This window comes from Gymnodraco acuticeps, unplaced genomic scaffold (assembly GCF_902827175.1).
Source record: "Gymnodraco acuticeps unplaced genomic scaffold, fGymAcu1.1, whole genome shotgun sequence".
Lineage (NCBI taxonomy): Eukaryota > Metazoa > Chordata > Actinopteri > Perciformes > Bathydraconidae > Gymnodraco > Gymnodraco acuticeps.
Window position 1 is genome coordinate 581,230 of NW_022990285.1, and position 12,671 is coordinate 593,900.

The following is a 12,671-nucleotide window of genomic DNA, read 5'->3' on the forward strand; positions in this document are numbered from 1 at the left end:
GTTGCGTGCGTGTGAGAGAGCGCGCACTGGTACCGGAGATTGTTGTTGTTGTTAGGATCTGGTGCTAGCTAGCTACGCTAACGGATATAAGGATATTTTTCAACAACAAGGTGGAGGGAGAACTCTCTCCTGTCAGACTGAGAGGCTGAGATAACGTCAGCTCAGGTGAAGTAAAGAACTCTCTCAGTGTTTAGATATTAACTTAAGTTAAGTTATCTCAGTGGGGCTCAAACGGTTTGGTCACGATTAATCTAAACAATTATTTCCGAGGCACACGTTTATATGATCATTATAGTTATGAAAACATAAGAGAATAAATGAAAAACAGTTATGAAATACTATATGACAGTAAAACAAGAATACAGTTTAAAAGTGGAGTGATTTGTAAAACATCCATAAAGAAATAGAAAATCGGTTTACAGTTCTGTTTCTTATGGGTGTTGAGATCTGTATCCATAGATCTCTTAAAGGAGACATGTCATGCTTTTCCGGTTATTACCCGTCCCCTTGTGTGTCATGAAGGTTTTTATGCATGTAAACGGTGTGCACAGTCACAAACCCTCAAAGTACACCCTGTAGTGAGTAAAACTCTAACACAGAAAATACCTCCCCAAAACGCCTCGTTGGAGATACGTCATTGTCCATTTGATTCTTCCGGGTACGGCATGATGTCAACCCGTACCCGGAACGAAATGGACCAATCCGCGGAGCAGTTACGTTACGTCCGCGGAGCCGTTACGTTAAGCTGATTGGTCCATATTGACCAATCCACGGACTTCCTCACACACACACTCAGTGCAGGCAGCTCTGCTGATTTCTCCTCCCTGGCTGCAGGCTGATAACAGACAGTTGGGATCGCGGCGAAATTCTCTCTGCAGACCCATTCTCTCTACAGACCCATTCTCTCTGCAGACCCATTCTCTCTGCAGACCCATTCTCTCTGCAGACCCATTCTCTCTGCAGACCCATTCTCTCTGCAGACCCATTCTCTCTGCAGACCCGTTCTCTCTGCAGACCCATTCTCTCTGCAGACCCATTCTCTCTGCAGACCCATTCTCTCTGCAGACCCATTCTCTCTACAGACCCATTCTCTCTGCAGACCCGTTCTCTCTGCAGACCCATTCTCTCTACAGACCCATTCTCTCTGCAGACCGTTCTCTCTGCAGACCCGTTCTCTCTACAGACCCATTCTCTCTGCAGACCCGTTCTTCTGCAGACCCGTCTCTCTGCAGACCCATTCTCTCTGCAGACCCATTCTCTCTGCAGACCCGTTCTCTCTGCAGACCCATTCTCTCTACAGACCCATTCTCTCTGCAGACCCGTTCTCTCTGCAGACCCATTCTCTCTGCAGACCCATTCTCTCTGCAGACCCGTTCTCTCTGCAGACCCATTCTCTCTGCAGACCCATTCTCTCTGCAGACCCATTCTCTCAGCAGACCCATTCTCTCTGCAGACCCATTCTCTCTGCAGACCCATTCTCTCAGCAGACCCATTCTCTCTGCAGACCCGTTCTCTCTGCAGACCCATTCTCTCTACAGACCCATTCTCTCTGCAGACCCATTCTCTCTACAGACCCATTCTCTCTGCAGACCCATTCTCTCTACAGACCCATTCTCTCTGCAGACCCATTCTCTCTGCAGACCCATTCTCACAGCGTTTATCAACCTTTTTCTTACTCAATATCAAGCCACACTTATTGTTTTTACTTCGGCTGTGACTTTGTGTGTGCTCAGGATGAGTTTGGCTGTGTATCGCTAAACAAGGAAACCACACCTCCACGGAGCTCAGCGCGATTCACAACGTCCCGACCAATCAGAGCACACTGTGCTCACAGGGAGGGTGGGGGCTGGAGCTATTGGAGCTACAACGAGTGTTAAAGGCAGAGAGTGAAATTCAGTGAATACACATAGTTTACAGAGATGCTGTATTAGAAACCAATGTGAGTTTGGAAAATTGCACAATATAAATCTATTCTAGTAGACCTCAACAATGGAATTATGATCAGTGGAAATGGCCATGACATGTCTCCTTTAATGTTGCTCTCAAAGTGCACCAGATTGATGCATTTAACTTTAATATTTTTACAAAAAATCTCCCGGGGGAGCATGCACCCGGACCCCACTAGAGGAGGTTAGGTCCACCACCGACTTACAAAAATAGCACTTTACCCATGCTTACACCTATATGCCGTGAGCTGATTATCGAGCCTTCATTGTAAGTCGCGGGTACTGTGTGTGGGGAGTGTTGCATTAGAAAATTCAACTGTAGCGCCCGGTACATTAATGGGAAACCTTAAATGTTTGAGCACCCTCTATGAAACGTCAAGCTACCCCACGGCACCCCCAAAAGAAAATCTCTGGCAGTTAGAATCTAAAGACAAACCAGGGGACTTTATTTTTAATCTGTGTCTGTCCATTTGGTGTAGTATGTTATCCAATATTACATTTGGTTTATATATTAGTCACTTTCTTATGAAATACCAGGTTTGCCTTGGTTTAAACATTCAATCCTGAAAATAATTGTTCTGTAATCCTGACATGACTAGAGTATAGTAAGTAACTAAGTAAATCTGTATAGGACGACGAGTTAAGGGATAGAGGAGAAAAGGTTATGGTATAATTACAGAGCCTGTCAATTTATAAATTGAGGAAATCAATGTTAGTCTGTTAACCAAAGTGCAGCCATCTAATAATGTACAATCTATTATTAAAGATCAGAGGAAAACAACAGAATGAGAGGGGTAAATCCGGACTAAAAAAATAAAGAAGCAAAGAGATTGTAGAGCAGTGAGAAGGAAAAAAGCTTGGTGTGTCAATTAATTACATTGCTGTATTTTTTGTTGTTGTGAAAAAAAAAATCACACCCTCGGATTTTTTAACAGCCCCCTCAGTCATTTCATCAGCCTGGTCTGGCTATAAGCAAAATGTGATTCTCAAAGCAACATGAGACAACTAAAGCCTTCCAAAGAGACCCCAACTGTCCCCAATTAAGATTGAATTTTAGATTGGTGTAGAAATTAGTCCCAAGACCCAGAAATAAGTTAGCATTTTACCACTACTTCCAGTTCAAATCTCAAAGTCAACCCTTTTTGGAACAAATATATTTTCATATTTGTTTCTAAGACATAGAGTACATCAGTAAATAAACAACTTGTGAAACGTTTATTTGTTAAAAAAGCAGAAGTTGTTAACAAGTGACTAAAAGAGACTAATAAACGTCATCACGGAGAACTAACGTTAGGTTTTTACTTCTAGCCTTTGCCTTTATGCTTTGACCAATTATAAAAGTGGTGTTAATATGTGAAGATTATCCCGCTGAACAAAACGTGTAAGTATCATCAACGTGTGACTGCCACAGATCTTGTTTCCTGCAATATTCCAAAATCCAATGGAAAGATATTGCTTTTTGTGAAGGGAGCTTTTGCAATGCTAACATCAGGGTCGGCCTACAAAAATGATGTCATCACTGCACCACTCTATAACCTGTGCAACAAAGATAAATAGCAGAAGAGTTACTGTGGTTACACGTTGAGACTAAATAACAGGGATATCACAGGCAGACGGCAGAGAATATATCAGAGCTGTTTTTAGGTCTGTTGGTACAAGTCCAAGTCAAGTCTTAAGTAACTTGAGACAATTCGGTTCAAGTGTCAAGTCAGTCAATGGAAATCTCAGGTCCTGGAAACAAGACAAATATATGATTCTTCATAAACAGACTGAAAGTCTATCATGTCTCTGGATAAATGCGACATGAAACAGATTGTAAACTTCTTTTTTAAACCATTATTTTTGATAGTCTGTCTATAGTGAGCCCCTTGAAGTATTTGTGTGAATCTCTGACGATGTTGTAACTTCTGCTGTACTTTCTGGTGGATTTATTATGAACCGGATCTACATTTTCTAATAAATCATCCTTGAGTGCTTTTGTAAATAAATAATACCTTGTCATGCTAATCAGGCCAGTCCCATTTTAATAACTTTTATCCAATTTCCCTGACTAACTAATAATCTCGTAAAGAGAGCTGTGAGCAAGATCTGTGGTTTCTTCACATTTCTGTCTTCTTCCTCACAAAACACACATTAGACAACAGTAAAATGGCCCGCCGAGTTGAGAACGATCATTTTAAGTCCATTTCCCATAAACACAAAACCAGAACCGGCGCACATGTGGTGCCCACACATGCTATGTCTCTCCACAGACATTTCTGGGTGACGCAATCCTAAATCAAGATGTTGAGTAGAACACCGGGAGCTGGAGGACACATTCGAGCGCCACTCCATGTGCTTTTACCCTGAAAACAGACAGAAGAGTGTGTGACGTCTTGCTGTCATGCTTTAAAAGAGTTCTACTACAGGAGACAAATAAAATGTTCCACAATCACAAACAACATCTGGTACTGAACACATGAAAACAATCCCCAGCGTGTGTGTGAGGTCCCGGTAATAACAGGACGAGAACATCTGCATCTTCTGTCAACCGCTCTTGCCGGTGCTCGTGCCACAGAAACACCCGCCTGTCAGTATCAGTGTCTGTACTCTGCAAACTGAGCATCAACATCTTTGACTTTACAAACAGACGTCAGCAAAGCCCCTGACTCACCCTCTTCTCTTTTCTCACTCACACAAAAGCCCTTGAGCACTTCCAGCCAGTTGTCTCCCAAACAATTGCCAATCCAAAAAAGAAAACTGCCCTTGTAAACCTCTCCGACCATCCCAGTTAGGGGTGAGCATTTGAGAACTGGGACCTTTTTCGCCGAGATATCAGTCTGTGTTTGATAGGCCAATACATATTTGAGTGGGAAACAGCTCTCTGAAGACATGTTTTATCGTTCCAAATAACAACACAGTCTTCCAGGTTGGGCCTTTGCACACAGGAGTCTCTAGAAAATGAAATGTTATGGGACTGGGACTTGTAGACTGAAACAGAAGCTATAAGTAAACATGGCCGTGCCTCACCTCGCCTTCTCTGTTATCACGTCTTCCGGCAAACATGAACACGCTCACAGGAAGAGGATGTGTGTTCGCATCTCAGCGGTCCGGCATTCCCTACGGTCCAACGAACACTTCCCATCCACAAAGCCCTGATTCTCACCCTCCTCTCTTCTCCCAAGATAAGCATTTCCAGCTGGTTTCACAAACATTACAAATGAGATTTAATGGGTGCCACAGATTGTGTCTTTCTCTCTGTTTCTCTCCTTCCCTCTTTCCCTCTTTTTTCTTCTCACAGTGACTGTTCCTTGTCTCCTGAGACAAGGGAGCAATGGAAACTAGGCCATGGCTGGCCCACTGAGACAGAAGAAAAAAACTACAGCTCTGAGAAGCTTCTGTTACACTTTAACTCTACTATAGACACTATCCAACGTACAGTTGGATTGATTTGGGAGGCTCAAGTTACACTACTAAACTACTCTGTGGAAGCAGTAGCTGTGCATTAAGAGCCCAAGTTGCATCGAACACATATTACTATATGTATCATCAACAGCAGACCATTAATTCACTGTCTCTAAGCACTGATAGTGTCACATTAACCTGCCAAGCAAATATAATGTGGGTTTAATGTGTGGGTTTTAAAAGAATAGTTGGTCATCTGGCCAAGATAGACGAGGAGAAACAAATATTTAGCTACAGCTAGGACACACCTAGCTTAGCTTAGCATAAAGCTTGGAAACAGGTGGAAACAGCTACAGAAAGCATGCACTTCATATATTGTTTGTTTATAGAGTGCCACAGTGACGCGTCCTGAAACCCGGAAGTAAACTCCTTCCGGTTCCTTGACAAAAACGCAATGCAATTTCTCCATAGGATTTTGGAAAATAGTTCGAAATAAGGTCTATGGTTGACACACATTTAAGAGACGGATCACGTTTTGTTCAGCCGGATAATATCCACATGTCTACCCTACTTTTATAATTTTCTAATCATAAATCTAGTCGCCAGAAGCAAAATGCTAACGTTATGCTATACACAAACTACAGCAGGGTCGCTGCTTCAACGTCACGCCAATTTAAGATCCCTATTGAAAAATACAGATTCAAAATTGTACAAGTTGAAGCGTTGCAAGAGTGCAGGTACTTTCTTTCAAGCAGAACAGGGCAAACAAACTTAGCGGGAGTGTTTACGTGTTTGGTGTAATGACGTACAACGGCCTCGACAACTTCTGTAGTCCTATTCAGCCACTTGTTAACAACCATCGTTTTTCAGACACGTAAACTCTTCAAAAATCACCAGTGGGGTCACTGCTGATGTATTTAATGTCGTAGAACAAATGTGATCCGTCTCTTCAATTTGGGTCAACCACAGACCTTATTTGGAGCTATTTTCCAAAATCCTATGGAGAAATTGCATTGCTTTTTGGCAAAGGAACCGGAAGTGGTAAAATGCTAACTCACTTCCAGGTTTTAGGACGCGTCACTGTGGCGCTCTATTTGTCCAAAAAACCTTAATGTAAAAATTACAAGTTTTGGATTTAAACGAGGCTATCTGCTGGATAACTTCTTGGCCAGACGAAGTGACTTAGATAAGCTAACTGGATGCTTCCTGTTTATCATATGATACATTAGCCTTAGCTTGGCTTAGGTTTTTATGTTAACTAGCTAGTAGATATTAGGCGCTTTCACACCAGAGTACTTTTCCCAGGAATAGTTCCGATAGTTCCTGGGATTTTGCGTTCACACCAAAAATATCTGGAACTAGAACTTTTTTTGCGAACCTTTTCACCCCTTTTCCGTCCCTGCTAGAGAGCAGCGACTTTCCTGGGGAGAAAAAGGTTCCAATTTCTGATTGGCTGGGTGAATTGCAAACCACGCCCCGTAAAACTCGGAAAAGTTTTGTGATGCCGCCATTGTATTTGCTGGCATTAGCATTATTAGCATTAGCCCAGCGCACCAACGGAGAGAGACTAACTTATGGCAACACAAAAAAAAACATGGGAGCGGTGGAGATGAGGAGGTGTCGGCGTTCTGGCGATTTACTCGGAAGGCTTCAGTAGAAGCTGCTGGGACTCCCAGCAGCTTCTACTGAAGCCAGTCCCCAACCTCCGGCCGGAGACTTCGGGTGGCAGTATACGCCGTGAAGTTGTTTGCAGCCTGCCAGTAAACCCAAAGCAGAAGAAGTGACGTCAGCGGCTTCATTTGCCTAATCCTCCCTCAGGGACTTATTCCGGTGTGAACGCGATCTGCTCTTTAGTTCCATGAACTAAAGAGTTCCGATGAACTAAGTACTGGGAACTAAGTACGGCAAAGTACTTGGTGTGAAAGCGCCTATTAGCCTATTTTTCAACATTAGACCGAACTAACTTATTTGCCTTGCTTCCATTTCTAATATTAAGCTAGTCATTTTCCACCTTTTAAAACTATTGTTGCTGCTTGTTATTGCGCACAGCATTGCAACATGAGTTTAAAACCTGCAATAGCCATGTGTCATTCCTGAAACATTGGCCTGGTTACTCTGTATTATCTCCGTAACACACTTTAAGCTATTTATATAGGGACTATTTCTGTAATGGAAATGAGTTCCAGTTGAAACAGATAACTTTGAGGATCATCAAGGGCAACCAAGATTGTTTTTGTAAAGAGATTCCTCCTATTATTTGTTTAAATTATATGTAGGCCTATATTGCACACGCTTCTTTCCAAAGTGACTAATTGGATCTTATAATATAAAATGTTGATCGTTAGATTTTCTGAATTCATCAAGTCTAACCAATCAACCCTGTAAACCCATCTGAAACAAAAGCAAATACCGTTTAAAAACATACATTTTCTCAAGACCAAAGTCAATAAGAGGCTGTTAAACCATATGACATGTTTAGCTTGTTGTCATGTGAAAACACAGATATGTTCGTGAATATGCACTTAGAACATGCCTAGTCCAGGCGTACACCGCTATTTTTAAAATCATGGATTTTCTTTGTTCATTTCCAAAATAATCCTGTCCACACAAGCAAAGTTTATAAAAAATATCCATAAAGAAACCTACCAAAATACAATCAAAAGGCTGTTAAGTTAAGTGTGGCCACACACAAACAGACACATATGGGGATCTAGTCCAAAATTGGCGACACCAAAAATAAATGTTTGTTAATCTTTAACCTGGAAGGAGTTTTACAAGAGGTGCAATTGCAATGACCTAAAATGCTTTTGTTTTTCTATAAAACTAAAAGGTACACATGTTTTTATTTTTAAAAAGCTACGTTTTCAACCAAAACAAGTGTGTTCTTGTGATTTAGCCTGAAACACAATGTGAACAGAAGAATATTTGTATGCATCGCTAACTAATCTTAAATCCATGTCCACATCTTGTTTTAAGACCATTATTAACTCAGCTGATATCATCCTTGATAAGTTTGTGTTTGAATTTTAAAAAAACGCAAATTAATTGCCACACGGCGAACCTGGGGCAGGTAGTCCTCCAGTATGGAAGTACTGGTGGTTTCAAGAGCTCCAGGCAAACTATAATTAAGTTGCCATGTGGAGTCTGCTGCGTGCACTGTACTTGATGGGTACTTGAAGGCGACAGTGTTGAAGGAGTGAAGGGGCTGTCAGTTGCGGCCCAAAGCTAGTTGCGTGCCCCTGGTTCTGTAGTGATGCTTCTACACTGTCAAGAGTTGAGGTATCAGTTTACAGGGGCCACCCCAGGTGACAAATATATATGGGCAGTGTTTGCTTTTATCGACTATGTCAATTTCGCAGATGCTGTTATGTTCTGGGTGGGAACATTCATATAATTTTTCCAAGTCTTGTAAAGAAGTAGCAGTATGTCTAAAGAAAGTACACATGTGGGGAGAGCCCTGTGAATTCCTACTTTCCAAGGAGAATAAGCGTGTTAATTGTGTCCATATCGTTAGGCCCAAGGGTCTGCAGGTCTGTAATTGCATATGAGCAAGTCATTTATTATGTCTTGTTTATGAGCTCAAAATAGGATCTAACTGGGGCCATGGAGAGCCGAGCCCCAAAGACAGACTCTCACTTATAACAAGTGAGGTATTGATGAAGAAGGCCACAGGAGGGAATGATCAGGAAGGGAATGATAGTCACTGAAATAGGGAGAATAAAGTGTCCAACATCTTTAAAATAAGGATTGATCAGACAAGCTTAAAATAAAAACAAAAAGTCCATTCAAACAGTTAGTTTGACATCTTTCAAATATATGCTACTTAATGCAGAACGTGGTGATATTAGTTTGTCAACTGCTGTTTTCAAGGTCAATCTTAATTTTTAGGACACATTGACTAAAAGCCCCTCGAGTGCAAACATTGTTTTTATTTAAACATCTTCAATTCCACTAGGCAGATACCATCTATTGATGAAGTTCATGTCATTTGAACAATAACTCCAGAACAAGAACTACATTAACCTTGTGTTGACATTATTTTGGGAAATGTTGACCAGATAATTCAATTTTTTTTTAACAAGACCATTTTAGGATACGGACAGGCTTATCTTGAATTTTGAACTGAGGGATAACATTTATGGAAATATAATCCTTATAACTTTGGAAACTGTTTATTGACAGGCTTTGAAGCCTAGACAGGAACTGCTGAACACTGAGAAGGTATATAAAATTGTCAGTTAAAATGATAGGAATAATATAACATATTGGTTAATTGAGCGTGTGAAATATTCAGATACACATTAAGATTTAAGTCTGAATAATGAAAATGTTGCTATATTATAGAACTGCTGAACTTCTGTAGTACTATAGGACTAAAACACCATGAGGCTGATCTGTCTATCTGGTTGAGGAAGCGGTATGGAGCAAATCAATTATTCAATAGTTATACAAAAATATAACAATAGTTTTGATCAAATAACTCGATAATGCAACAATAATGTAGTTCTGACTATTGGTGCTTTCACAAAGTATTTACTCAATTCAATCAATACTTGTTCACCAGTAAGGTGGATAGAAATGTACAGAGGTAAAGCAAATAATAGATCACTTCAGAAAATGACATATTGCATGACAATTAACTTAAGAAGATTCAAAGAAGATATTTAGTCACATATCATGATTTGCCCAACCCTACTTCCACCTTACAACTTGTCAGAAGTACACAGGTAAGCTGGCATTACTGAATGTAATCATTTGGTGTGACTAATTAAATATATAACCACTTTACCCTAAAAAAGAACTGAATGTACACTAGTTTTGACTCCAAACACCTCTGACTAGTCTAAATAATAATGAGTAGTGAAGTCATGATAATCTTGACACATTGAAGGTAATAGCCTGCATTAGTTTACAGTGTTGAAGGTGCCCAGGCTGCTTGTTTGACAGTCCAGATTTATGACAGCTCACTTGTGATAATGAACCATGTCTGTTGAAATATTGAGGGGGCTTAGCTAGAGTAATAACGGTTTGCTTTATTATTTATAAGCAGGTATCTTGCTTAACACGAGTTAGCTTAGCGATGGTCTCCACGAAGCTGCTAGCTACATTAATGGACTAAATGCTGCGTTTAGGTGTCACGCTGTGGCTGGGAACAGGCCAGAGATACCGCTGACACCTCTGAATGGGGCAAGGTGGGAATAAGGTGATATGTAGGCAGGCAACTCACGTAGTGTTTAGACGGATTGCGCCTCTTCTGCACGTCCACGACTTTCACGTCCAGTACAGTCCGAAACTGCATCTTGACCCTGCAAAGGCTATGCATTAAAAGCGACTGACAGGCAGCTGCTGAGGCTCCGGATAAGCTATCTTGTATCACGGGAGAGAATTCACCACATTCATCGCTGTGTCACTTAAAAATTCAGCGGTCCATGAAGACAGCAGCTCCTCGGCGGCGCAGACTGACGCAACGACCATAAATATGATCAGAAACTTATCAATAGTACATGTGAGCTTTTGCTGGCCGGTGGCGGTGACACACAGCCGAATATCCGAGCACAGAGTGGGGTTCACGTTGCTTCAGCAGCACAGTCTGGCCGGTGGCGGACGGCGCGCTGGTTAAGGCAGTCACCTTACAAATAGAAAAAAAGTGATGCGAGTTCCTTTGTGTCTGCCGCGGTGCCTACTGGAGGGGCATCTGTATACCTGGAGGTTACCGGGGTGTCTAAATGTGAAGGGAGCCGGCAGATCCAGCGCCTAACCTCCTCCTGCCTTCCAGCAGGCGCAGTTAATTTAGGGAACGGAGTGGGATGGGCTTCACACACGTCCTCAGGGCGATTTGGAATGAAGCATCCAATACAAAAAGATGTGCCTGTGCCTTCTTCGACAAGAAACGTACTGTGAGAAAGGCTAATGATGATGTGTTTGTTACGAGCGGATACACTCGGCCTATCATTTCACTAATCTTCCCCCGGGGCCACAGAACTTTTCCTTCCCGCTTCAGAGCATATTAAATAAAGTAACGTAGTGTCTCAACATGCAGGCCTGAATTCGACACGAACGGCAGGTTATTCGTTGAAATGTTCCTACTCCTCCCGGTGTGATAATGAAGCTGTGCTCACTTTGTTCACACACTCTCCGGTCTCTGAGTCACGAGCAGCTTTCTGGCCAGAGACACGAGCAGCTGGAGATATGGATACAGATGTTTCTCAGGCGACCAATCAGAAGCAACCTGCTCTACATGAAAGAGCCAATTAACGACCGAACACTGCCCCCCTGTGCACACGGCAACACAGGCATGGTGCTAAAGCTTGGACTTATTACTCCTTTTTAGTTCACTAAATGTAACACCTAAAATGAATTAAGCCCCTTAACAGGTTTGCATGGCATGAAGATCAGATAAGTATCACATTTTAAGACGTTCTGTTGTTATTATAATGACTTTACTGTAAGCACTAGCCTAAGGCTTGAACTCCAACTGGGCATCTGCCCCAGGGGATTCAAAAGCTCCAAGCCTACTGTGTGTGAACTGCTTTGTTGTGAAGTCATTTAATATACGTATGGGAAGATGTAAGGATGGATTACCAATAAGGCAAAGATTGTCAAGGGGTCAATGAGGGAAAACTAATTTGTAGTTATGTAATGTATACATCTAAAAGGGCTTTCTTGCTAATCAAACGTTTTTTATTTAATTGACAATCCACGAATTTTCACATGATATTATTTACTCATCATGATTCTGATGTTTTTCTACATGGACTCAGAGACTGCAAGTGTTTAACTGAAAGCCTGTAAAACAAACCGGGCATGTAGTTTCAAAGACTTGGGAATTTTCCAGACTGGGAAAGTCTAATAAAAATGTAATTGAGTTATATTTTTAGTCCAACTTTCAGAAGTTTGATTCTCAGCCTAGATATGCATAATGCATGTTGGATGAGTAGTGCATTATATTTATGTCAGTATATAACCCACATATAACCACATACAACATATTTGTGCATGTTGCATTTTGATGTGCTTGCAACTGCTTTTTTTAAATGATGATGACAGAGATGGTAACAGCCGATAATTGGTATTGTTGTGGAAATATTTTCCAAGGCCCATAACTTTGACCCAGTGTATCAGTTCAAACTGTCCTGACTGAGCACAGGCACCTGTAACCTTGGCTGCTGTGCTCTCAGTGTTTTGTCTCCCTGTTCCTGCCTGTTGGCGTCAGCTGATAGAGGTGTTATCATTCTATCTTGTTATGCAGCATGTTGATGATGCTCTCTGAACTAGCTAAATACATGGGTCTGGGGTAGAGTTCTTCATAATTGACGTGGCAACTCTACCGTGAAGTCAGAA

The 12,671-nt window shown here is 41.6% G+C and overlaps 1 protein-coding gene across 2 annotated transcripts in view; it reads right to left on the bottom strand.

Moving 5' to 3' along the window:
* Positions 1 to 11,486, bottom strand: part of sh3pxd2aa (SH3 and PX domains 2Aa) — a 136,837-nt gene extending 125,351 nt beyond the window's left edge. For both annotated transcript variants that reach the window (XM_034221814.1, XM_034221813.1), the window contains exon 1: positions 10,558 to 11,486. In XM_034221814.1, coding sequence (XP_034077705.1) covers positions 10,558 to 10,653 — 96 coding nt within the window. In that variant the 5' untranslated portion in view covers positions 10,654 to 11,486. The remainder of the gene's footprint in view (positions 1 to 10,557) is intronic.
* Positions 11,487 to 12,671: the final 1,185 nt, after the last annotated feature.